Source organism: Trachurus japonicus, chromosome 20 (assembly GCF_045865225.1).
Source record: "Trachurus japonicus isolate A0001 chromosome 20, Traja_1.0".
In the NCBI taxonomy this organism is placed as follows: Eukaryota; Metazoa; Chordata; class Actinopteri; order Carangiformes; family Carangidae; genus Trachurus; species Trachurus japonicus.
Genome location: NC_140926.1, coordinates 16,592,535 through 16,619,709, shown reverse-complemented (window position 1 = coordinate 16,619,709; position 27,175 = coordinate 16,592,535). Strand labels below are relative to the sequence as shown.

Sequence of the window (27,175 nt, the reverse complement as noted above, 5' to 3'; positions counted from 1 at the left end):
AATAGTACATGGCTGTATTTTTTTAAGAGGATTCTAAATATTGACAAAAGGCAGTATTACAGATACTTTAAACAACTCTGCTTGGTGATCAATATTCACATATTTACCAGTTCATTCAGCCTTCTAAGCTGAACTTACTCTAATCAATGCAGCAGTCTTCCAAGAGTCTTGTTGAGACTGTTTTCGAGAGGTGTTTTATCGCCATTTTCGAGGCTGCAGCTTGTGGAGCTCTTGAATCGTATTACTTCTAGGTCTCTCTCATCTGTTTTACTGTTATAACCTCCAGGTGGGATTTACTACAATGCTTTTGTGTATAAAAAGAAAAGCAGTCATCACACTCTTCACACTGTACAAGGTGACTCCCAAGTGCAGTTGTATCTAGGCACCGAGAGGAAACAACTGTTGGCGATGTCATGTATTTTTTTTAAATGTGAAACACATTGGGATGCTGTATTGATTCACCCTCATGGTCCAATTACTGTATGCTGGTTTTGTAAGCTATCCTTGGCGTTAGTGTGCCTGTCAGTGTGAATGCCTGCTGACGTCATCGTGTGTATGTGCACTGATCAATAAGCCAAAGGCAATGCCGGCACTCATTTCCCAGTGCTGGCAGAACCAGGAGACATTGATCTGTCAAATCCCATTCGGAGAGGCCATTCAGAGAGAGCTGATAATTGCTGTCAGCAGTGAAGGACGCTATTATATCATTACATTATAGTAATTACACAAAATAAAGCAGCTAATCTGGGCTAGAGCTTTATCTAGTTTTGTTAATTTAACATATTGTGTGCAGAATATGCTCATAGAGGCTTTTAGCTAAAAACCCATTACACACATTAAACACATAAACTTTACTATGGGTGACCTCAGCATAAAAATCCTGGCAGGGATGACTAGAGCCACACAGGATCAATAAACATGCAGTCATTTTGCACATTATTTTAATTGAGCGGCAACTTAAAGTCACAGTTGACTTTCCTTTTACAAAATGTTTCCTGATCATTATCGTAATCAGTTTTATGGCAGTATACGATGAAGACTTCACATGCAGAAGTCATTTTTAGTGAAAAATCAGAGACACCAGATCACACTTCCTGATCAACTGTCATCACGCTCAGCATGTGGAGGTTTTTGCCCCCGGGCCGGAGTTTAATTAGAGTCCGTTTTCACCTTCGTTTACCTTGACCTCATGTTACCAGAGGAAGGCCTGGGATGCACTTCACTTCACTGTTGACAACCGTGTCTGTTTGTTTGATCGGTTGGTTGCTTCTCTTGTGTGTTACTAAGCTCCGGACAAAACAATACATGTAACTATGGCAACTTTTACAAGCTACAGGCTTTTTTCTTTTTTTTCTCAAATATGTTTTTGTGCCTTTTTCCTTTTTTTTTTTTTTTTTGTTTTTTTTTTTACATTAACACAATAACCACAACAACACAACACTGGTCTAGACAGTCCATATATCTCACATACACCTCACTGGTACAATGAATCGGAAACAGCCCACATCATGAATCCCCCACCCCCACCCTTAATTTTGAAAGTCTCAAATGACAAATTTGCAAGTACAGTGTTATGAACAAGACATAACATTTTTAGATATTTGTAACATTTATATACCAAACGATAAATTGAAAATATAACCAGCAGATTGAATGCTCATTCTCACTCGTGTGTCCCAAGAGCTTCTCTTCTGCTTATTTCCCTCAAAAAGTCACAATATAAGTAGTTACGTTTTACATCAGCAGAATTTCTTTTGTCGGCTCCAAACTGATGCACCAGTACTTGGAACCATTGTCGTGGTGAGATTAGGATAACTATCCCACAGTTTGTCACGTGCCAGGCACATGCCCTGGATGATAATCCTCAGAAAGGGGTTAACCCTGATCTAAAACAATATAATCTATGATTTAGGCTTGGCTGCCCGGAAAACATTTTCTCCCCGCTGAAAATACAAATCTGGGCTTTACCAGGATGTCACATAAAGCTTGTACTGAGCTTGTAGTTTGATCGTTGTATGATCTTACAGACCGCACACACAAAAAAGCAACAACTCAGAGCTGTTTACTCAGTTGTCGTCTGTGCTGTTCACTTGGTGTGTTTATCTAGTGACATATCTGCATTCCTCTGTCACTGCTCCTGTTTTATTACAGGAACACCTCTTTATTAGTTATGGTCTCATATCATGAACTCATGACTCAGCTGTGGAGGCTTTCCGAAAGCAATTTTGACTCATATTTTACGGTCTGAATTGAATATCCAACTTCCCAGCCTTCATCAGCTCTGACGTATTAGCAGCATGATCACAAAGCACACATCACAGCTCCCGTGTTTCTGATGTCAGATCATAAAGTGATGTCGTCTTTGAAGTAAATGTGCTGCTTTTCAGAAGCCACCAGCTGCACCAGCAACTAAAAACTGTTAGTAGATTACTTAACTGAGTTTTATGTGACCTACATGTCATATAGTTGAATGAGTTTGTAGAGTAGGTATTCTCCTTATACTGAGAAATTGTCGTATTCTTGAATGTAAAGTTAATTACAAGCATGATTACATGCCATCAAATGACAAAACAGTTCGTTCCAACGGCTTTTGTCCCAGTGCAGTGATGATGAAAGCAAATATGGCATTTCGTTGATGTAGTGAAGATAATTACTTCCTGACTTTTTCGGTCTCGGCAACATGTGCCGAGACTATAGAGTGAGTTTAAGGCAAAGTGGAACACATGTAAACTCCCCAGATCACACACTCGCACACAGACATAAAAAGCTTCAGCAGCTGCTTTTGGTGCTTTCTGGAATTTTCAGGCCAGCCCTGTTGGCCAGAGATCTTACTTCCTAACTGGATGTGTGTGTATGTGTGTGTGTGTGTGTGTGTATGTGTGTGTGTGAAACCGAGAGAGTGTACATATGTGTGTGTGTGTGTGTGTGTGTGTGTGGGAGGGGAGAGGGGAGAGGGGCAGGGGGGCTTGTTTTTGGGGCTGGAGGACGGTCGCGGCACTCTAAAGGAGTGTTCTCCCAGCGTGGGAAAGACGCTCGTCTTTTCTCTGCCTCTCAGGGACTGAAATAGGCCAAAGAAGGGCTGAGAGGAGCGAACTTCTCTCCTCCGGCTCCCAACTTTCTCCACTCGTTCAAAGCCGTTCCCCTCTCGAGCCGGGACAAGGGGATTTGTAGGAGTGAAGCACTCGGGCTGGCAGGAGTTCCTGTGCTCCGAGAGGAGATGGGCAGCAGCTGAGGAGACTTTTCTCCCAGCCGGGCTGAAAAGTACAGAGTCGGTGGGGCAGAAATGTATCACTCCGGCAGTGAGGAGTCAGATCTGGTAAGTTTGTACAAACATACTTTCTGCAACACAAACTATATCCCCTTTAACTTTTCTGAGCCGAACTCGGCAGTACTTCTCACTCTTCCCCTGTCTGTCTTCTGAACAAAGAGGAAGGACTCGGGCTGCAGCAGAATGGAGGTTATTAGTGCAGGATTTAAAGGGGCGTAAACATAGTCTTCCTATTTTCTCCCCTTGTCACTTTTCCGGAAAGTTAGTAAGTCAGAGTCTTTCTCAAAGCGCAGACGGTAAGTCTTTCGCGGCGTGCTGTTTAGAGACGAAGAGGCTCGTTTGAGAGTCTAGTATGACTTTGTGAGCACAGCTGCACGACCACTACGAGCTGGAAGTGCAGAGCTGAGACACTGGCTAACAGGCAGAGAGAGGGAAATAAAGTAAACAGCCAGGATGAGTTTGGTTTTATGCAGACTAGCAGAGAGCACAAAACCCTGGAGCAAATGCTAAATTTTTGTTGTAGCCGCATGAGCCAAACAGAAGATCTCCATTTTTCCAAACTCTCCAAGTTTTGACTTCCTCTTTACATAACTTTCACACTCTTTTTCTTTTGTTGTTGTTGTTGTTGTTGTTGTTGTCTCTATACAAGCTGTTCTGCTTGTGTGCATGTTTTTGTCTGTGTGAATGATATAGTAGGGAAAACCTTTAGTCCAAATATTTCCTAGTGATAGTAATCAGTGGTTGTCATCAGCCACACCCTCGTATTAATCACTAATCAGCCTCTAAAGCAAGTTTGATAAGAGCCGTCCATGCAACGAACACGGTTCCAACCCACAGGACCTCATTTACGTGTTTGTGGAGATGCCAAAGTTTTCAAAAATGTCAATATTTGGCAGTAATATCAGAGAATATATGCATAAAGCGACTGCACCGTGCACCAGCGTCTTGTGGTACAGCCAGGAAAATCATCGTGCGTCTTGGGTTTCAATCTTCCACTCTGTGTAAACATCTACAACTTGAATGAAGAATTGGAACAAGATGATACAGAATCTATGCAACACGATACTGTCAGACAGAGTGGAGTAATGTGCAACTTTAAAGCCACTTAAAAGCAAACAAAGAGGCGAAACTATGTGAATGGGTCAACCTGAGACCAGCCTGAAATACAAACTGCATGAATGACGCAGAGTAGATCAGTTCAAGCAATTTGAGCATGTATTATTCAGTGCTATAGTGCGATCGGCAGATGCTGTTGTGTGTCTTTGCAGCTGATGAGAAACGACCTGATGAGCTGCTCCTCACTCCGTCTGTAGCTGGCTGCTCTTCATTTACTCTCTCATACACACAAGCACTTGTAAGGAATCTGTCCACAAGTGTTTATGTGACGAAACCCGCTAAACTCTTGGAGCCGCGTCCATTTTGCTGTGTTCACCTCGTCAAGCAAACACTTCCTGTATCTTTTTAGTGTGTGTTTGACTTGAGCATCTGTCACCGTCAAGTGTGAACAGTGGTGTTAATAATAACACTGATTATGAAGTGGTGTCGTGGAGATTCGCAGAACATAACAGGCCAAGTTTTTCAGCTGGGTGACAAGTGCTAAGTGTTAAACATCTAAATATTGTACAACTACAATGTATCAGGGCTGAAAACACAGTGTCCAGCCACTCACACAGTTTTATCAAATTACTGCGACAAAGAAGGTGACACATGACAATGTATCATCATTAATGAAGAATTAAGGATACTAACCCAACAGAAACTAGACCCTACCCTGTGCTATCTTGTGAAAACCATGCATCACCAAATTTGGTGATACATTTTTTCTTCTTAACAACTTGAGAAAACTGTAACAAGTTTTATGCTCAGTAAACCATTAAAAAAAAACTTTTGGACTTGGGAAATTGAGAACCCGCACGTCTTTGAGAGCAACAATACATTGGTGGTTCCCTCTCAAGCATAAAATATACAGTTGTGTTGTTTTATTTATTTTCATTATGTAACTTGTATCATCCTGGTGCCTTTTGGACATGATGTAGAAAATCTAAGCACCTAGGTCACATCACTTGAACCTTAATTGACCTGTTGTGGGCCTTTCTTCCACCAGATATATTTAGAGTACACTTGAAACTAACTGGACATTTTTAGAGAGAGAGATTTTTTGTTGTTGTTTGTTTTATTTATCACTGAAATCTGGGAATTCCCCATTCCTCTTTGGCAACAAGCTCAGTTTTTTTTTTTATAAATCACAAATTTGGCCAGAAAATGGTCCAAAGCAAATAATTTATCAGCGTATGAGCTAAAATAAATGAGGCTGAAATCATTTCACCCGAGCACAGTCCCATTTGTAAGATGGTGCGTTTTGCTCCGCTGGAGATGGTTAGCAGCTCGTTCTGCTCTCTTAACCAGTCCTCATCAATCATCCACAGCCTGCTTCATACACCAGGAAACTGCCAGAATATTGATGACGCAAGCACGAAATAGCAGCACAGAGCAGCCGGGGGCCTTTCTTACTGTATCCCGTTGATCAGCCATCATCCTATTATGGTGCTGTGCTTCCAAAGGGACCTCAGAGGGAAGGAGCAGCTAGATAAAATAATAATAAAATCTCACTGTGGTGGGATTCACTGTTAATGAGAGCCACGGCCCTTCAGGGACTGCTGGTGGTGCTGCTGGGTGCAGGTAGTGTTTACTGAAAGAAAAAAGGATTAGTACATAATTTTCTGCCGTGGAGGTCTCGTCATTGTGCGTCTGTCTTGCCATGATGTTGCAGGGATTTGAACAACGCTTTGTGAGGCGCAGCAGCAGCAGCGTAGCTGAAATGAAGCAAACATCCAAACAACGCATGTTCCTTTGTAAGTCACATAGTCAGAACAGCTGAGCAAACAACGCTGCCGGATAAGGTTTAATCTGTTGCATGGGGCTGGTTTCACAGTGTCCTTAATTTTAGAATAAAGTCATCTATGGTTTGTGCGAAAGTGGAAATTATGCAAAATCTCTACATTTTTAGACCCCAGAAAATGATAGTATTGATCACCTTTGGTGGTCCCCTACTTTTTCCTCTTTTCCCCATGAGGTTCACTCTGTTTGTTTTTGTTTTGTTCTTGTTTTTTGGGGGAGAAATGTCACTGGAACCACTGGATGGATCATCATGAGGCCTTCAGGATGAATTCAAATCACTAAGCTATTTTTAACGTCTATTTTCAAATTGATTTTAAATGAGATGGTGCTAAACATTAACATGTGAGCATTTAGAGTTCTCAATGTTTCTCATATCTGGAGAACAGAATGTATTCTCAATAATATATACATCCATTTTAATCACTTTGTAATTGATTAACATGCTGTTGGCTGCAGAGGCTATTATATTGACCCAGCCCTTACTAGTCCCAATAGTGTCCTTCCTTTTTCCTTTTCCTTTTCATTAGCGCTTAAGTGTTAACAGTAGTTCAATAATAAAGTAATCATTTAGCTCTAGGTTGGTGGTTGGGTGGAGGAGCCTTGAAGTGCTAAACAGGATCCTGTGATTTGGTGCTAAAACAGTTGATATATAAACAGTTCTTTGTTTATATATTTTACAAGGTGTATATCTCTGTAACACAGGTTGTTTGTTGAGCAAGATAAGTAATTCAAACACCCACGGGCCAAGTTAATTGCTTCTAGAAACGATAAATCTCTAAGAATCATTGTGCAATCATTATAACTTTTTTCTTATTTTTACTGTTTTCATTTGGGAATATTTAAAAGACATAATAGTTTGAAGTCCCTTCGCCACGTGGCTCGTTTCTATAGTTTCTAGTTAGCCACTGTGCTCTCTGGGATCATGGGATTGACAGCCAGTGAGTGCATCGCCTCGGCAGGATGATGCACTTATCTAATGCACTGGCACACGGAATGCTGGGTAAACACTTTTTTCATAGGCCTGTCGGTGTCACCTTGACGTCCATGCGGCCAATCCCTCTTCTGCCATGCCAGAGGGATCATTACCCCACCCCCACCCCCTTTTTTTCTTTTTTTCATCTATCTCCTCATTTCTCTCAGACTCACGTTCTCTTTCCCTTTTTCTTTCGCAGATGCACTGACAGTCTGTTTCTCCTGCACTTTCTTGCTCACTCGGTGCTTAACCCTCTGTTCTGTGTTAAATATTACTAACATCCCTCGTAGCAGTCACACATCTCTCACTCTTGGCTGTCATGTCTGCTCCAATTGTCTCTGTTTGATGAAGGAGACGCTGTTTGTGCACCTATGATTTAATTGACTTTGTGTTGCACTGAGTGAAGTGGCAGTGATGGACAGATGGCTGGGAAAAGAGGCTTTGGTTCTGGCCAAGAGTGAGTCATGCCAAAGCCTGAAACTGCTAGCACACTTGCTCAGCCCATTGTCAGCCCGTTGCAGTCAGCTCCAGTCCGTCAGCCAGAACTGAACATGACTTGGCACGAGCCATAATCTTCATTCTTCAATCATGATGCAGAACGTGAAGTATACTTGTGCAGTCTGACCACACTGCCTCATTAAACCCACTGCTGACGTTCATCTGAATTTGAGCTGGTTTTTTCCCCCAAATTTGTCGGAAGCCTGATTTTTAAGATGAACATTCAAAGTGTCTTAGAGTTCACGTTGGGGTTATGGGTGGTTAAAGCTAACAAACTGCAAACTACCCTTTAACCCAAGGCTGTTTTGGATTGAATGCTGTTGCTTGCTGTTCACAGGCATGGCATATGGCAACACTGTAGAGCTTATAAATTGGACTCAAGTTGCAAAACTGATCACTTGGACTTTTGTCCAATTGGACATTTGTGACTCAATATACACTTTAAAATGACAGATGGAAAAGTTAGACTATCATCAGAAAAAAGAAAATGAGTATAATTCACTTTTACAGCATATAGAGAGATACTGTATAGAGGTAAAGTTTATTTTTATTTATTCGGGCCAGTTTTAGACACTACTATTGTCTTTATTACCTCTGCCAAGGAGGTTATATTTTCACACTTGTGAGTGGGATACCAATCAGTTTGCACTGAACTTGATGGAGGGATGTGGCATCGATGATGCTGGGTTTAGTGGAGGTCTACGCTTCTAGTTTCCATTGGTTTGTGAGACATTTGGGTCTTAAAGCTCTTTGTATGTTTTGGGTTATGTAAACAAGAAGTGTAATGTTGCCTAGGAGTTACAGGCTGTGTGTGAAATAACTCCCTTTTACTATATAGTGCTCTGCATTTACTGTCTGCCCCAATTCCCTGCATGAAACTTATGCCTGTAAGATTTTAACAGTGGAAAAAAATGGGGTGTACTCTAATTCCTGCTAACAAACCTATAGTAGATGCAAAATGTACGTTAGCAAACAGCAATACTACAGTTTTCAGTGATGACGGACAGTAATAGTGATTTCAAAAACAGGCAGTGAGTCACTTGCAGGCTGCTGTTTATTTCTTCTGTAGTTTTGATAAATGAGCAAAGATTACTGTGGTTTGTAGTTGCTGTTTGCACATGGATGTGTTAATAATCAATCATTTTAAGATCGAAGAAAACATCAAAATTCCACTATTTTAGGTTATTTCAAGCCTTTACCAAGTGCTAAATGTTACTGTTTGAAATGCACAACCCCCCACCCCTCCTCCCTCTCGAGCGAAGCCATACAGGGAAGAAAGAAAGGCAAAGCCACTGGGAATCCCCGGAGAGATGGGAGATGAAAGGAGCAGAGTAAGGGGTTGGATGAGAAGCCATGGAACAAGGTGAAATGAAGTGCAAATGGGAGAGAAGAGAGAGCGAGAGAGCATTTGAGATACTACGAGGATCTGGGACATTAGTGGAGACATGGGTGATGCAGTGTGGCTCAGGTGAAGACGCAGGACAGAGAAGGAAACCTACACATGTGTAAGAATTGGGGTAAAGATCTAAGGACGAGTCAGAAAGCACTTAATAGCTCACACGCACAGCCTTTATTTTCTGCATGACCACATCTCTCCATTTTCATAGAGGACACATACTATAGAGAGAATAACTCCTATAGTGGCTGAAAATGAAAAAGAAGCTTTCAGGTCATGAAGAGATTCCCCGGTGTAACTGCTTCATTCACCATAAGTGATTCTGTCAGTTGCATCCTCCACATCCTCCTATTTCACTGCGGTAAAAGCCACACTGCCTGTTAATGTTATAATGTAATGATCACTGTGTCACTGTTGCATGTAGAGTTGACTGGTGGTCTTACAGCAAGACCCTCTGTCTAAATGAATCAATAAGAACAACATAGAGACCGCAGACCGGTGCGCTTTCAGTTCCCCTCCCCATCTCTCTCTGACCAGCGCCTGGAGACCACCACCTCTGTCTCTCCAAGGTTATTTGTGCATTTGCAGCCCAGTTTCCCCAGAGTGTAGGATTACTACTGGGCAATTTTGCAAGACCCAATTTAGGATCAATGCCAACATTCGGCGCTAATGCAAGAAGTAGCGAGCTGATTTAAAGTGTGTGGCAATAAGGCAAAGGGTGTAGGGGTTGTGATGGTGGATCTGACTGTAACACTGCATTGTTTTTTAATTCATCATATTGTTGGTGTCATTGTTCATACCCAAATATAGGCTACTGTTGTTCACTTGGTTTAACGACAAATGTTTCTCAGTCTTAGCCAAGTCTGTTTTGCTTCCTGTAATTTCCATGTTGTAAAGGACTTCAACAATATTTTCTTTGTTTAGCATCTTATCATTAGACAGTTTTGACTCATACATCAGATACATCATCCAGGGACCAAATCTCCATTTAGTAGTGGTTTGTTTGCTTTACAGGATGAATGTCTGTATAAAAACCTCACTCCAGCCGGTGGCTGCTGTGCTGAGATGTATCTGTCTTCACTTAACCACAGTCCGGAGTCATGCCACTAGCATGGCTGAAGGCTGTAACTAAAGGTTATCCAGGAATTTCTGAGGTAAAGAACCCCTGCAGGAATTGAACCATCCTTTGGGCTCATGCTGAAGTGCCTTTGGACAAGACAACAGATTCAAACACAGCTGTGACTCGAACTCTGCTGGGTGGAGCAAAAAAGAAAAGGACGTCCCCTCACGGATCAACGCAGTATCAGTAGTGCTGCTGTTAGATTATTATTAGTGGCGCGTGTGTGGGTGACACAGTGCTGTCACTATCAGTGTGGCAGCAGGTCTAGAGGTCGGTCATGTCAGGCACCCGAAGGCTCTCCCTCTGTCGCTCTGAGTCTTTGTCAATGTTGCCGTCAGAGTTCAGCCTTCACAGCTCCACCACCTCCTCTCTGGGCTCTGTAGATCCATGAGCATCTGTGCCCTGCCCTGCCGGCTCTGGAGGCGAGTGTCAAGTCGCCTCATTGAGCCATATGTGACCCTTGCACTATGTTCCCCAAAAACAAGCAGTGCATGCTGGTCAATATTTTCTTTTCTAATTTACTGCTGTAGCTCAGGTGATTATTTATTTGATGTTTTGCAAGATCCATTTTTATCTTGTCCACCATTCCCATCCATCTCTGTTCAAAACATCTGCCTCAGGTAATCGCCCTCCTCGTCAGACTAATTAGTATTAATGAGCTAAAATCACATTATTCTCTCCTTTCATGTAAGATATGTAATTTTTTAACTTCACGTGTCTTGTTGAAAAGACCCCTAGCAGATTGAGGCATGTAATTGATCGGTTATGATAAGCACCGCTGATTAGCATGTCATCCTTTGATCTACAGTTACTGCTCCTCAGGGAGTGACTGGTGCTCATAAACCAGCCAGCCCATTTCAACCAGTGCTCCCACAGGCCGACCCCTTCCTCCTCTGACCCCACAAAACCTCATGACCGGTCAGACAAAGGAGCGTGATGCGTCAGCAGAGCAAAAAAAAAAAGAAAAAGGAAAAGGACATTTTGAATAATCCTTCGACAGGGTTTAACTCCATTTGGTCCTTTTATGAGGATGGGAAATTTTTAATTAAGACTGTAATTATTATCATTTGTCCTGTGTGGCTTTGAGATGCCCCACTTATGTGTAGTGAATTACCACTGATCCGACAGGCAAGGATTTAGAGCAGCTTTCACCTCAGGATCTTGGCTGGTTCCAGCAATGTTTTGCATTTTTTGCTTGGAAAGCGACTTAAATGATTGTATCTCAACATTTCTCTTGGAAATCACCTGATCATTGAATTCCTACTGTCATATTTTTTATTTGCTCGCCTTTGTTGGTTTGGTTTTTCCAGATGCTGATAGTCGTGTTATGTAATTCGGACTGTAAATGACTCTACTAGTCACTTGACAGAAAACTGAATTAATCTTTTAAAAGAAAACGCAAAACACTCACAGATTTTTACTATTGTAAGAATTTACAGTGATTGGATTGGAAAACAATTGCATTATTCAGTTTCTCAACATTTTTTTCAATTAGGTAATCAATCAGTTGAAAAAAATTGATACAAGGAGGGGTGGGGTGGCTTGTTGGGCAAACCTTATAGTTGAATTTGCATCCCAGTAGCCTTTTCATAGCTCAAACGAAAAGAAACATCCAGTTAGTGCTCCAGAGATAATAATAATTAAAATCAGTTTTAGCTTTGCAGCGGTAAGGGGGCATGAATTATTTTTGGCTTCCAAAGGAAGGCATGAAAGGAAAGGCTTGAGAGCCACTACATGAATTGATAATGAGAATAATGATGAGTTTCTGCACTGATATCATGCACGATGAAAGCAAGTGTGCCGATTTAGACTTAAGGGTTTTCTACTGTAAAGTGATGCTCTTCACCTCTCAGCGGACGATAAGCTGTGACACTTATTTTTCAAACAACCCATATCAAGATGAAAATACTGTGTTTATATGTAGAACAGTGTGCACAGTTGACACTTAGTATCAGTATCCGCCAGCGCACGCATCGCCCAGCACTTATCAGTGAGACACAACGAGCAGATGGATTGACTGTGAGGGGGTAAGTGAGGGAAAAAAATGAGGGGAGTGACAGAGGAGGAGGAGGAGGAGGGGAGGGTAGAGACAGAGATAGAGAGGCAGAATCAGTGAAGAAGCACAAGGGAGCTTGTGAGATGTGCAGAAACAAATAGTGACAGGCTGAGACACAGACAGCGAGGAAAGAGGCAGCTCGCAGCACCTGAGAGGCAGCACCGGCAGCAGCAGCTTAATTAGCATCAGGAGGAGAGTCGGTCACAGGCAGCCTCACCAGGACTCATGTAGATAAACTGCTGTTACCGCTTGTGGAGCAGCACGGGGTGGCTACAGCAGAGGAGGAGAGCAAGGCTGGAGCCAAAGCTTGAGAAGAGAGGATGAGAAGCATCGCTGCCACCTGACTCAGACCTGGGAGTCAGCCTCAGCACCTGCAGCGGCGGTCTGAGCACAAGGAGACCGGGGCAGACGGAGCAGAGAGCTGCTGAGATTATGCGCGGGGCAGAGAGCTCCTGTGGATTCCCCATCTTTGGCAGCGGCAGCAGCAGCAGCAGGAGCAGGAGCAGGAGCTGTGGCTCTACAAACAGCAGCAGGGCTAGCTGGAGCTGCAGCAAAACAAGGAGCTCTGACTCCAAAGCTATTTATTTATCGAGAAATGACGGTAGCATTTCCAGCCGAGGTGTAACAGGGACCAGCTGTCCATGTAGCCACAGTGTTGAATGTACCTGTAGCCAGAGCGGTGACGGGAACTGCAGAGCTGGTGCAAAGGTGCCCACAGCAGTGCAGTTGGTTGTAGTTGTTGTAGCAGCAGCAGCAGGGGGGGGCAGTGGCTCAGGACACTGAATGACCAGTGTGGCTCATGAAGGCCACCTGGATCCGCTTGCTGAAACGAGCCAAGGGAGGTCGCGTCAAGAGCTCCGACGCCTGTGTAAGCAGATTTTTTTAAGTATGTTTACACTGTGAAAGTTGATGTTGTCGTGTGCATGTGCTGCTTGTCTCTAGTGGATCCATCGGTCCATAGCGTCGGGAATCAGTAGTAGCACGGTTTGTGTGTATTTCCCGGTGATGACGAGAAGCTGCGAGCGTTGTTAAATGTTATGGCTGTCAGATTCTGGGCAGAGCTCCATATCACCTCCCTGTGACCCACTGAGATGGTGCTCTTCATCACGCCCCATCGTTTGCTGTGACCCGATGGAGTAATCCTAACAGTCCAGGTATATTCACCTGCGCTTCTCCAGGGCCAGATGTAGCTCATAAAACAGATGCTAATGCGCTATAAACAGCCAATTTAGGACATTTATATCCTCATGTGGGAACTCTGCATATTAACCACGAGCAGCGTTTGAAGATTTCAAAAAAAGACACTACACATACAGTAGTTGTAGATGTTTTGAAAGCCACTTGGGAATGAGTACAATTCTGAATGTGATGACAGCAAAAACAGCCCATGGATAATTAATGAGCTTGCTTTCAAATGAGTTATTCATATCAGGTAGGCCTACAAAGCAGGGAAACAATGAGAGACAGAGGCAATTGGCAAGAAACATGGTTCATATCAGCCATGAATATGAAAGAATAACCCTGTGTTATATATGGTAACACAACACTTATGTCATCTCCAAACATAAGTCAGGTAGAGGAGGGAGAGGCATGAACCTCCTTTGTATGTATGTGATGGCTGGGTAATTCTAATCAGGCAGGGAGTGAGGGAGGCTATTTTTAACTCAGACAACACAGTGTAATGGTGCAGTGAGATGAATGAAAGACCTTGTGTGGGTGGCATAGTAGTGTGCAGGTAAGGATAAAGATCAAACCTTCACTTGGTTAAAAATCCTTGTTTCTGGTTCTTAAACATAATGTCTGCTTGAAACTCATTTGTGTTAATGGGAAGTTCTTCTTCTACATTTTAAGCTGTGGCGTTTAAACCCAGAGCTGGTTCCTTTACTTTTGAATCGGCTATGTAGATTTTGATTTGAACTCAGAATCTGAATTTTATCTGTTATCACACAGAAATAAGGTAGTTTTTGTTGTTCTTGTTGTTGTTTTTTGTTTTTTACATGATAACAACTAAAGGTGGGATTACAACCGATTATAGCAGAGTAGCAGTAACTGCCATCTTGAGTGCAGAAGAAAACACAATTGGGGATGGTGAAGCTACAAGAATAACACACTGAGATGTAGTAAATTCAGAATGAATACATGTCAAAGTAATTACATACGCAGGACGTTTTATTTCATTAACTAACACGGTTGTTTCATTCTCAAACTCTGCAGCTTTCCCAAAAGGCGAGCACCAATTCCCAACCTATGAAGTTTTTTTTCCCATTCTTAGTTTTTTTTTCTGCCTTTGTAGAGTCGAGTGTTTTTGAGTCGCATCTAACAATAGATGTGTGTAGGTGTTGCGATGCAGTGTACACAAGAGTGTGTGTAATATAGTAATCGCAGGTGTACACTGGTGTGTGTGTGTGTGTGTGTGTGTGTGTGTGAGAGGCTCATTGTTTGGAGACACAGAGACATACTGGGACCTGGTGTTCATCAACATTTCCCCAAGAGTTTGACACAGAAAGATCACAACAAATCTGCAGGCGAGCGGCTGAGAGAGAGAGAGAGAGAGAGAGAGAGAGCTAAGGATCGAAAAAGAGCTGCTGTAATGTGATCGTACGAAAGATAGTTTGTGTCCTTTGGCATGCTTTACCAGAAAAAGAGGAAGTGTCCATTATTTGTAATCCAGAGCTCTTGTGATTTCCTCAAGTTGTTACAGTGATTTGATTGATTGCAGAATTATACGCTTGCTCATTTCATTGAGCGCAGCCATCGCGCTCATTATTTCACGAAATCATCTGAGATTCCTTTGATGATCGGAGTTTAACACTTCAGTGTGTGTGGGTGTGCTTCCACAAGTTGCACAACCTCCAAAGTTGAACATTTCTTTGAAGAGTGCAGGGTAATGAAAAGCAAACCACTTCTCTCCAGTGTGTTCAAGCTGCTGTGAATCCCACTGAAGTGTGTGTCCAAACGGACATTGTTAAGGTTCAATGTGTGTGTCTGTGTGTTTCTTAAGTGTTGCTGTTTGTGTCTCTTCAGGGTTCGGCCGACTCCTACACCAGCCGTCCATCAGACTCCGATGTGTCCCTGGAGGAGGATAAGGAGGCAGTGCGCAGAGAGGCAGAGCGACAGGCTCAGGCACAGCTCGACAAGGCCAAGGTTGGTATCATACACCCAGCACTGCTAAGCTCACTCCGTCCACTTGATGGCTGCTGAGACATGGCGTCTCTAGGCTCCAACATGAGTGTGTCAGGATCAGTGTGAGTGGTCCAGCAGTGCGTTCAAAAGAACAGTCTGAGTTTTAGACCTTGAAGATGAAAAATTCCATCACTCAGTTTTTGTTTGAGAGTTCGAGCTACCTTCAGTAGCTCATGACCACTTGTTGCACCATGAAAATGTCTTTACCAGCAGATTCCAGTTTTGTTTATGTTGTGAAACTATCCATCGATTACAGCACTGATGGGCAGTTGATATTGATAATCAGAATGAAGCATAGAAATGCACCCAATAAGGCAAAGAGGAAGACTTCAAGGTCACAAGCAAGTTGCATTAAGTAGAAGGTCAAGATTTGTGGTTAGATGTGTAGTAGTGATGGTTCGGGCCACAGGCAACAGGATGCATTTTGTCAGTGTGGGTCCCCACAAGTATATTAGTACAAACATGTTTGTATAGACGAAAACTGGTTTATTATGCTTGAATGAATGATGGCAGGCATCACTCAAATACTAACGTAAACTTTACACTGGCCTGTTTGTTATTGGAAGAGGAAAAACTAAGTCTGCTTCCTTTTTGGTTTCTTTTTTTGGGCCTACATGTTTTTCTTCATCTATTACAATTACAAGACGCTTTGCTTCTGTATTTTCAGTCTGGTTGGGGAGGACTAGTCAGATTTCAGTAGGACACAGAAAATAGTCTCCATATTGTTGCATTGAGAATAATACTCTAATGAATACTTCTGTGTAAAGTTTGTGTAACCTGACATTGGAGAAAAGGTTTCCCCAGCTCAGCTCTCCTAGCCTAAGGTTTTGAAATTATTCTTGTATTTGATGTTTTTATTTAACCTGGGAAGAGATTGGTGGACACTGCTGCAGGACAGACTAGGTGCCTGTACTAGAAGCAGGATATTAGAGATGATTTCAGCCGGTTTCTCAGATGAAGAAATGGCCGTTAGGGGCCACTGATGTGAGAGGTTAGGGCCTCGGAGGGCTCAGCGTCACTGTTTATCAGAGCCAAGCCTCGGCTGCTCTGGTCTGCTCTGGGCCACAATTAGCAGCGTATAAACAAACACACACACGGCAGAACAGGCTTTGCCTCTGCGCGACAGGAATTGCAATCAGAGCTCACTTCCACAAAATCACTCAAATCGCTGGCACTGTAAAGATTTATGCCTTTGATGTGCAAAATAATTCTGCTATCTTGGGCGCACATTCTGCCCTCTTCCTGCTTTACAGCTTGTCGGATAACTCATTGTGTTTTATTTTTTGCATATTAATTCAAGCAAGTGTCTGAAAAATTGGTTTATTGTCTTTCACTGGGTGTTAAGTGTCTATAACAGCTAGTTTGCTCATTAGCTGTGAGCCAAAGTGTTTGGCTCTCCATCCGCTCTAGCACACATTTTCCTCCTGCACTTTGTCTCTGAGTAGCTCAGAGCTGGCAAAGACAGATCATTCCTGCAGATCTATGTTGTTATTTTCCAGAGTCACCCTCTCTGGCTCACTAATTAAAAAGATAAGTTGCCTTTATAGATAACCTAGCGTAGATAACCCCCGCTGGCATTTTACATGACAGATGACTAGTAAAAAATAGCCTCTCAGTGGTCTGGCCACCAGAGAGAGCGCAGGCTGGGGTCAGAGGAAGTGCAGACTCTCTGACTGTGAGTGTTTATGGGCAGTAATTCACCGCCACTTCTCTAACATACCACTGATATTTGTAAGTAATGAGGATATGCTTGGTCTCACTGGCACAATATATTTCTTCACACGTATTTACATATACACACACATGCTAAACGCCATCTGTTGCCTCTAATTGACTTTAACTAGGTCAATCCACCAATTTTACACATCAAAATGAAGTAAGCCAAACATTGGCATCACTACTTAGCCCTCAGCCAGTTGTTCATGTCTTTTTGTGGGGTGTTGGCAAGTCTAAAAAAAATAAACCAAATGATGTCATGAGGGGTTATCTCGACGCGGGTTCAGGGACCATTAATTTTTAACCGAAACCCTGCATTTCAAATGGGGCAGTTGCAAGTTGAGCGACTTTACCAGTGAGGGAAGGATTCACCAAAAGATGCCTTAGAGCTTAATCATGGGAAATGTAGCATCTAGGGTGTTTGGAGCCAGACCCATGTAATCAAATCATAAGTCTGGATATCTGGCCTCTGGTGCATTTATTTCTTCTTTTTTAGTTGTTCCCAAAAGAATTGGAGGTACCAAGTGCATTCATAAGTGCAAACTAAAAGTATTGTGGGCCATTGTGGATTAAATGGGTACATTTTTTTGTGATTATAAATCTTTTTTTTTAATGTTTGGTCTATTATTGTCTCATTTCCCAGCATTAAAGTGTTGCAAATGATTCTACTAATTTGTGCAATATGATAAGTGCCACATCTAGACTGGTGTCATTAGACCGTAGTCTTATTCAGATCAGCGCTTTCTGAGATTTAAATTAGTGTATTTACTGATTTACTTTTGACAAGTTTCAAGATCAGTTTATGGTTGTAGATTCAGAGTGACTTTGAAGAAATAATAACATCTTTTCAAATGCTCTTATTTGCTTTCTTACACCGTAGATGTAGATAAGAACTCTATACTGCTCTCATGTTTGCATGCTAAACATGAGGCAGTAAGCCACCAATTACCTTGACATAAACACTGGAGACGGGGGAACATTTGTCCAAAGGTCATAAAATCAACACAAAACCTACTGTATTTAGATACTTTCACAAGCTGTAACTCATCACTGACAATGGATACAGGATGGGATCTGACTTGCTGAATTATTGCACTCACATTTAAGTATATTATACAATCTGTGATAGAAAACAAAGCATAAACATCCTCAAGCTATAAATTCCAGGCTAAAAAGAAACTGCGATGGTTTAGTTACAGACATAAACAGTCTTCATTTATCAGTGTGCAGTATGCCTGAATGCCTACGTTTTATTAAAGCAATCTTGGATAATTATAGAAATATCTTCCCACGCTAAATTAATGAAGGTTACGATTCCCCTGCATAATAATACATTTTACAGGCTCTCTGTGCAGCTTAAGGCCAGAGCTCAGAGAATTAATTTTGAATCGATCCACAACATTCAAGGTGAAACAATGTGGGAATCTTGATTTATAGCGTGAGATACAGTGTGTGTGCTGCTAATGGAGAGGCTGCGGCATGTTACATGGCAAATCAGCAACAGCAAGGGCAGGTGTTCGCTCAGTCACTGTAAGCACAGAGAGGACTGGGAGGTATTATCTGATGAAATATGCATGGTGCGATGTGATATTGTGACGAGCGTTGTGTGGTGTTAATTGGCTGCGGTCCATAGCGCTGCCTCCCAGGGCTCCCAGTTACAGATAGGGCCTCTCTAGAGCTGGTTATCTCCATCTTTTCCTTAGTGTGCCTCTTATCTCCTTGAATGTGTCTCCTCCTCTGCTTCCTTCTCTGCCCCCCACCCCTCCCTTTGCCCCTTCCTCTCTCCTCCTGTCCATCTCTCTTCCTTCCTCCTTTTCATCTTCCTCTTCTCGTGCTTCTCCCCCCAGCCTCTAACCCTGCACCCCCTGTCTTTTTGCCTCGCTCGCTGCAGTCAATATGGCATCCATAATGAAAGCGTGTGTTACGTAACAAGCGCCAGAGCAGTATGGGCTTGGTCAGAAGATGTAGAGATACTGCGCGGCAGCATAACGGTGCCATTATGTACGTATCCTGCAGTCACCTGCGATATAAGGTAGCACGTTACGATTTGTGTGTGTGTGTGTGTGTGTTCGATTGCCTATAGGTCTGTAAAAAGTCATTAAGCCTACAGAGAGCATCACCTGACAGGCAGCCCGTGATGGATAAAGGCGAGCGGAGCAGCTGGGAGGGTGGAAAGAGGCAGCGGTCCATGAGACAAGCGAGAGAGCACACATACGTAGAAGTGTGTCCTAATGGACCTTCGTACCTTCATGCAGCCATGTGACTCAATGCATGCAAACACCAAGGACGCTCTGTCCTCTGCAGGTCCCAGCACTGCACATACTGGATTGGATGACACACACACACACACACAACATAGTTTACGGTCATCACTCCACAGAATATTTACATTGCTGTCCACACGAGGAAAACGATTCCAGGAGGATTTCACTAATGTATTATTTTCATAATCCCTTATAGTTCATCATAGTCACTTCACACCTGTTGTATGTCAATGAGGCATTAGTGGACACAGTGAAAGCCATAATGAAGGAGAACGCTCATCATCTGTAAAGCCCCTCCTAGAGCCCACTGATGATTTATTCCCATAATAGTAAGTTTCACTAAGCTTTGCTGTCTGCTTCAAGTAGGATTCACATCCAAGCAAATCCAATCAATCACACTTTCCTGCTCAGTGATAAAGGTGAATGATAAAGTGCTGCATGAAAAATATTCACCTTATCTTACATTTTTTTCTCGTGCCTTATGTGCACTCCTGACTCTGAGCTGAAACTGTGCCGTTCTGTTGGTACACTCACATTTTAGGTTTCTTAAGGAAAATTGTAGGGCTGCTCTGATGAAACAGCGACATGACAGTTTGGAGTGAACTTTGAAAGGGTTTTTATTTTGTATCAGGTCCAACAAAGTTACAGCATCAAAGCTCTGATCTAGTGGCTTCAGTTTGGCTTCCAGCTCTGAATTACACACCCTTCCCCTCGTCATTCTCCCTTTCATCTGCAGGTAAATATTTAGCGTGCGAGTACACGCTGGGAGATTACTCTAAGCTACATCCCTGTGCATTCGTTTTTGGCTTTCAGTTGACTTGTGTCATGCCTGTCACAGAGTCAAAGGCAGAGCAAATGTAATCTGGTTGAGGGCATGACCATGTTGCCAACTGTTGCTGCCATTGCCGCCGGGCCGGCTCCAAGATTATGTCCAAAAGCATTTTATGTAATTCTTAAAGGGATGTGTCTTATGTGGCTATTTTAGTCTTTAGCAACACAAGACCAGAAATCTACTCTGGAGTGTTTTTCCATGAGCATATGGTTCTCCAATTAAATTTTTTCATGACGTGCTTTTTGTTGTTGTTGAGATGTAATGTGTTACTATGGGGAAAATGAAATTTCCTCCTGCTTTGTGCAAGAAAAATATCTGTCTGGAAGAAAAGAAAATGACTATTTCACAGAGCATGTGGACAGTCTGCAGTGTTAGGTGGTTATATCACGGCATGTGGAGGTACAGGAAACATTTCATTAGCTGCATGCATTATCTCAATGGACTGACTGTTTGTCCCAAAGAGGAAGGTCAGCAGTGATGAGATAGGAAGGGCCAGTATTGATCCGGCCATTGTAAAGATTGTGGAATTGATTTATGAACCATTTACACGAGTGCTGTTTGTGCTACTCATAAGTGAGCACAAGACAAGAGTCCTGTTTTACTATCGGTGTGTGGAAGTGGTAATCGCTGCAGACGCCAACATGTTGCATTATTCTGAATTGTTAAGCGTCTGTGTTTTAGCCTGTGGTGGAGAGAGACCGTGCAGCAGCCACATCAGTCATGGAGAGAGATAGCTAGACTAAAGTCTGGATGAGTCAGAGCCAGCTTGTACCCCTCACCCAGGGTTATTTTTACACCTCGCATTGAGAAAAGAATCACAGCTCAGTGAGAGAGCACAAAAAAAGATTTGAAAGACCCAGTCTCCACTCTCTTATAGTAACTCTGAGGAAAGCTTCGGTCTGGTTTTCTTAGACGCTGTTGCTGTTTAACAAACATTTGTATCTTTTGCACAATCTTGACATTTTCATCTACATCTGCTCCTTCCTCTGTTTTTCCTGGCAGACCAAACCAGTTGCATTTGCTGTTCGCACAAATGTCAACTACAGCCCGAGTCACGATGATGACGTCCCTGTGCCAGGCATGGCCATCTCCTTTGAGGCTAAAGACTTCCTCCATGTCAAAGAGGTGGGCTGTTAAGTGAGGTGATACTCACCTTAAAGAAGCTGAGGGGAAACAAGGATGATAATTAGGGGAAGAGGGGGGACGTTAAAGATGATACATCAATATTTTTTGACTATTTTGTACAGAAATTTAACAATGACTGGTGGATAGGACGTTTGGTGAAGGAAGGCTGTGAAATCGGTTTCATCCCCAGTCCAGTGAAGCTTGAAAACACTCGTATCCTCCAGGAGCAGAGAGCCAAACAGGGCAAGTTCCACTCCAGGTAAGTAGACTCAAGAGTCCTTAACTTTCCCTGTGAAATCATCTAAAATTAATTTATACTGCTAAATGCCTGAATTTGTTGATTTCACAAAAGAAATAATCCTTCTTATTTCAGTAAATTGGGAGCAAACTCATCTTCTAGTTTAGGTGAAGTGGTTCCTAACTCACGGAAATCTACTCCTCCTTCGTCTGGTAAGTAGCCTCAGAGACAAATCTTGCAACACCAGCTTCACACTTTATAAGTTTACTTTATCCTTTTGAACAATCTTTTAACCATTTGATTTAAGCTGAAGGTAAGAGTCAACACTTTGATGTTTCATATTTTTTACTTGCAGTGAAGTTGTTATTTGTCTAATTTGTTTCATACTGTACTTTTTAGTGTTTTTAGTGTGTACCCGTTACCTGTGACCTCCTGTGTTTGCCACTGTGTGATGGTGCTGTTGTCTGTCTGTGTGCGTAGCCATTGATATAGACGCCACAGGCTTAGACCCCGAGGACAATGAGCTTCCCGTCAACCTCCGCTCCCCTAAAGCCAGTCCAAACACTGTCATGTCGCCCTTAGCAAAAGAGAAACGAATGCCCTTCTTTAAGAAGGTAAACTGTACAACCCCACCCTCTCTTCTTCTCTGTCCGTCCGCTCGGCTATGACTAAAATGCCTGTAGCTGCTCGGCCTCACTCAGCGCCCCCGTCCTGTTTGTCTACACCACTGTCCTTGTGCCCCCTCGGCGTGTACCCACCCATTAGCATGCATGCCTGTTCTTAACCTATCTCTTTCTCCTCTTCCATCTCACCACAGCTAAGCAGAAGCAGAAGTCGGTAAGTTGTGGTCTGCTGTGTTGCTGGCACAGCAGGGTCTGGGGATGACCTCCGTTGTCTGAACTGTAAAATACCTGTGATTCCTGAGCAGAGACTCGGCTTTGTCCTGACCTCTCGCCCTAATCACTCCTCCTGCAATCCTCTGTGTTGTGTTTGTGATTGTTTATGTGTTTGTAAGTGAACTTGTGATTCAGATTCAGTGAGACCTCAGCTTCTTACCAAAATACATAGTGAATATTTTGGAAAATACACTTGATGAGAGTGAAATGATAAGACCGGTACCACTCTCAGATCTCCCATTCAATAACTTGAAGTCAGGAGACTGTCAGTTTATCTTGGTATAAATACTGGTTCAGCTTGCCTGGCTCTAGGTCTATAGGTCTGTCTAAAGGTAACAAACAAGCACCTTTAAAGCTGACTGATTAATGAGTGCTATTTTTCTTTTATTTCGTCCATATAAGAACCAACCAAAAAATATAGGCCTTTAACACCCAAACTTATAAAGCACATAAAACTTGTCATTTTTGTATACAGATAGAAAATAAATTAATTAATAAATAAATAAACATGATATAATGTGAGAATAAGCGACGGTTAGAAGTGCTTAGGGAATATTTTTTAACGTGTGGGTAAAAGAAAGAGAGAGAAATGGCAGCTGTGACTTTACATTGAATGGCGACTGGGGGGATATCAGTCTTCTCGTCGAACTTCCTGTAAGAATACATACTGTATAAGCATATTTCCTGAATTTTCAAATGATTCCTTTCAGCCTCCATATATGAGTAAATGCTCTTTGCTACAGGGCTGGGCATTTTAAGAGTCAACATATGAAATTCAATGAAATATTTCTTCCATTACCAAAACATATTTGCTTATAGCAAACATATGCAAAATCCATTCTACAAATAATCAAACTGATTTAAAATTCTGTAACAGTTCATCAGTCAGTTCACTTCAGACAATGTAATATTATAAAACGCTGACATGATAATATCGTCAATATAGGCATTGTTTCCCATGATTACACTGACCGAAAATCCAAGGTTGAGCTAAGGCTACCAAAAGCATTTTCGCGGAACCGCACTGTCCATTAATACCCTCATGTTAGTCAGCAGTAGTGTGCATCAGTTCCCACAATGTCCCAGGGGAAGCCCAGTGACGACAGCAAACGTTAGAGTAACAAGAGACAACACGTAGTCTACTAAAACACTCATCATGAAAATGGCACAGACTGAGAGAGCAGCTTAAACATGGGTGAGAAATACGTGCCGATTGAGACAATGAAAATAAAACAATAATGTGTGGTGAGTCGTGCTGCAGTCTTTATGTTGTTAAGGGAGGAAGGAGTCAGCCCTCTGCTGCACAGCAGTCCGCTCTCCAACGCTGCTACGACTTATATCATGCACTGGTGTTGATGCAGTAAAACATACTTTCATGTTCCACCACCAGTGTGCTAGTTTTATCCACACACTCTTCAAACATGCTGCTCTGCCAAACACACAGCAGCGTCAGATTCGCTGCTTTGACGTCAGATGTAGACAGAAATGCACTTCCCCAGAGAATGTCCCAAGAGTGCGTAATTAAGGGTTTTAAAGGTAGGCTCTTTACTAAATTATTGAAGACGAAAGTTTTTTATCCTGTGGACATGTGTGTGTGTGTGTGTGTGTGTGTGTGTGTGTGTCTATATAGCAGGATATAAAATTCATCAAAAAATGCTGTAGTTGCTTCACAAAAGTCTCTTGATTTTGAAGTAATTTGTTTATTTACTTTCTTGCCAAGTGGAGACGCTTGATGCTGCTCTAATGTCTGTACGGTAAATATGAAGCTGGAGCATGTAGTACAACCAAAATAATATTAATTTTAATTGAGAAAGTAATATTAGCTCCCACACATTACATCGTATCACAAAGTCATATTTAAATTAATAGGAGAATTTGGGGAAATTTGCTTATTTGCAACAGAAGTTGCAAGTATAAAAATCCTCTATCTTGTCACTTTTACACTTGGCCTTCTGTGAGGACTAAATGTGAGATATAAACCATTAATAAGTGAGCTATAGAGTTAATTTTTTTTACCTTCAGACTGGCAGGCTAGCCGTTTCCTCCTGTACAAGATAAGCTAAACTAGTTGTGTGATGTTGAGATTTATATTGAATATTATTTATATTTACATATGTCAACCTTTTGGTTTAACTCTTTTTTTAATCAATTTTAGTCTTTTTTCTTGATCATTACAATTTAAAAACTACTTCTGAAAAACATTTAAAACTGAGCGTTACAAGAGCTGAGCTCCCACTTTGTCCCGACAGTAGTGAGCAAGTTTACGTGTCTTAATTTCCCGAGTTTTTCAGCCGAAGCTTCTGTCCCCTCTCAGACTAACCTTTCCTGTTATATGGTTCCCTCTTAACCCAGTGACGTCTGAACCATGAAATGAGAAAAAAAATAAGCATCATGAAACTTTGCCATTTTCTGTGTAACCCACTTTGAAATTTTGATGTTAAAAAATTGTGAAACAAATGGCCGACAAATCTATCGCAAATCAAATCTTGAGACGTCCCATCTCATGGTTCACGATGTTCCAGTGCTTTTAAATTGTCTAGTTCATTGTTGTTCCAACCCCTCGAGTGATTTGTGATGGTGAGTGTTTACTCTGTCTCCATAAATGAGTGCAACTGTTCTTCTTCTCCTCTCTAAAGACGGAACACATTCCTCCGTACGATGTTGTGCCTTCCATGCGGCCCGTGGTTCTGGTCGGACCATCACTGAAGGGCTACGAGGTGCGTCAGCTTTGATATTTCCAACACATCTGGGAATTTATTTGAAAACATGCATGACCTTTTAACTGTTTTTTTTATCTTGTGAATTGTCTGTCTACAGGTGACAGACATGATGCAAAAAGCACTGTTTGACTTTTTGAAACACAGATTCGAGGGAAGGTAAGTTCCCCGTGACATTTTAAAATACAAGCTCTCATCCTGCTTCCTTCCTCATTCTTCGTCTCTGCCTGACTCTATAGGCTGGTATTTATCTGTCCCCCGAGGTTAGCCAAGGGAGTGTGTAACAAGTTTGTTTGGCCTGGAGATGTGTGCTGCTGCTTTAAATAGTCCCTCTCCATGTCCTTAATAGGCCATAGTGGGCCCTAGAGCAGGGAAGGATTCTCCTTACTCAATGTTGAGTACATCCACCCATCTACAGCAGAAAGGCCATGAAGTTAAACAACACTAAAATCCACTCAGACCATTGGCAGCTGTGGATGATACTGTTTATTCCCCTCTGAGCCCTTTCCTTAAGACATGGTTTTAACTAATGCAGGCTTCATGTTGTCATCAATCTCCTATTAATCCTCAACCTGATCTGCTTCTTCAAATGTCGTTAGAGGTTCGATGTGTCAGGCTTAGGCTGAATTTATCATCAATGTGCAGTGCACAGAGAACAGGAGTTATATCACTGCACTTATATGTTGATTGGTGTGTAGAGAAGCCTTATTGTGGGACATACATTTCATTTTATTTGTCTTTATGTATTGTTAGTGTTAGTTTTGTGTCCTGTGGCATTCTCCACCACTGTATTATTTTACATGGATTTTAAATGGAAATCATGTGAACACATTCAGTGAGTATTTGTTCTTAGTTCTTAGTTTATTAATTATATTAAGACAACAATTTGTTGTCTGACTTTCTTCATAATTGATGATGAAATTGATGAAACAAATCCCTCATGAAATCTTCTATAATTACAATATATTTCATAATGTTAGTGTTCATTGTATCAGAATCCACTGTCCATCACAAAGAGGATACATACTCTGTGCTGTAATTCTGATAACATATAAACATGATTCACTAGACCTGTAGAAAAAGAGTAACTTTAGATATTAGAATATTCATGCATGAGTCTCTAAGAGACATCTAAGACATAAATTACATCTGTTTACATGACTTTCAACAAATCTATGCCTGTATTTTGTTATGTTTTAACCCTCACTCTCTGCTCTCATGTTGGTTTGACTTTGAGTTCTTTGCGTCTTTGTGTTTTGTCTTAATGTCCACCAACAGTAGATGTATATCTTACATCAGATGAAGTCCATGCTATCAGGTTAACGTGGCATTTTTCTGGTCTCTTGTCTCAGAATATCAATCACTCGCGTCACAGCGGACATCTCTCTTGCCAAGCGCTCAGTCCTGAACAATCCCAGCAAGCACGCCATCATTGAACGCTCCAACACACGCTCAAACTTGGGTAAGCTTGGGCTAGATATCAGCGCAGTGCCTGGGAACATCTGGTGTTTTGATTCATAATGTTTTCAAGGAGACCGGCTCATGTGGAAAAGGAAGGAAGCGATTAAAGAAACTCTTGACAATGGTAATAACTCCCGGCGGCCCGGAGTGGCCTTGGTCAGTTTCTTTTGTTAGGAATGAAAGATAGAGCATAAACGCACGATAACAAGTTCAAGAACCGCTCTGATTTGACTGGGCTTGATTGGGGTTTAGATGTGATTAGAATGAAACAGATTCCTGAGTCAAACAGAGGTGACAAGGCTAATCTTTGCTATGTATCGCCATAAGCATCAGAGGCTGCAGCAGAGCAAGAGGCCCCAGGAAAACCACAGGCTGGATGGAAAAAGTGTATTATATGTCAGTTTTTATGATTACCCGCTCTATACCTCTGTGACGTGACCTCACTCTCTTCTGCCATTTGCTGTCCCAGGAGAAAAGCTCAAGAGGGACACTAAACCCACCACCTTCAGAGAGCTCATTATTGGAAGTGAAAGC

General features: G+C 42.1%; 2 protein-coding genes across 9 annotated transcripts in view; both read left to right on the top strand.

Annotated features, from left to right (window-relative positions):
- The window catches only part of LOC146966724 (zinc transporter ZIP12-like), a 201,537-nt gene that overhangs the window by 38,707 nt on the left and 135,655 nt on the right, over window positions 1–27,175 (top strand). The gene's annotated exons all lie outside the window — the stretch shown is intronic.
- The window catches only part of cacnb2a (calcium channel, voltage-dependent, beta 2a), a 61,141-nt gene that overhangs the window by 26,685 nt on the left and 7,281 nt on the right, over window positions 1–27,175 (top strand). For 3 of the 8 annotated variants that reach the window (XM_085763310.1, XM_085763315.1, XM_085763311.1), the window contains 8 exons: window positions 15,234–15,353; window positions 21,207–21,329; window positions 21,452–21,588; window positions 21,703–21,779; window positions 22,048–22,181; window positions 25,100–25,180; window positions 25,281–25,339; window positions 26,533–26,642. In XM_085763310.1, the coding sequence (XP_085619436.1) occupies window positions 15,234–15,353; window positions 21,207–21,329; window positions 21,452–21,588; window positions 21,703–21,779; window positions 22,048–22,181; window positions 25,100–25,180; window positions 25,281–25,339; window positions 26,533–26,642 (841 nt within the window). Of the gene's footprint in view, window positions 1–2,946; window positions 3,317–12,272; window positions 13,078–15,233; window positions 15,354–21,206; window positions 21,330–21,451; window positions 21,589–21,702; window positions 21,780–22,047; window positions 22,182–22,384; window positions 22,405–25,099; window positions 25,181–25,280; window positions 25,340–26,532; window positions 26,643–27,175 lie in introns of those variants that run through there. The other 5 variants (XM_085763316.1, XM_085763318.1, XM_085763317.1 and 2 more) reach the window with 5 other exon arrangements.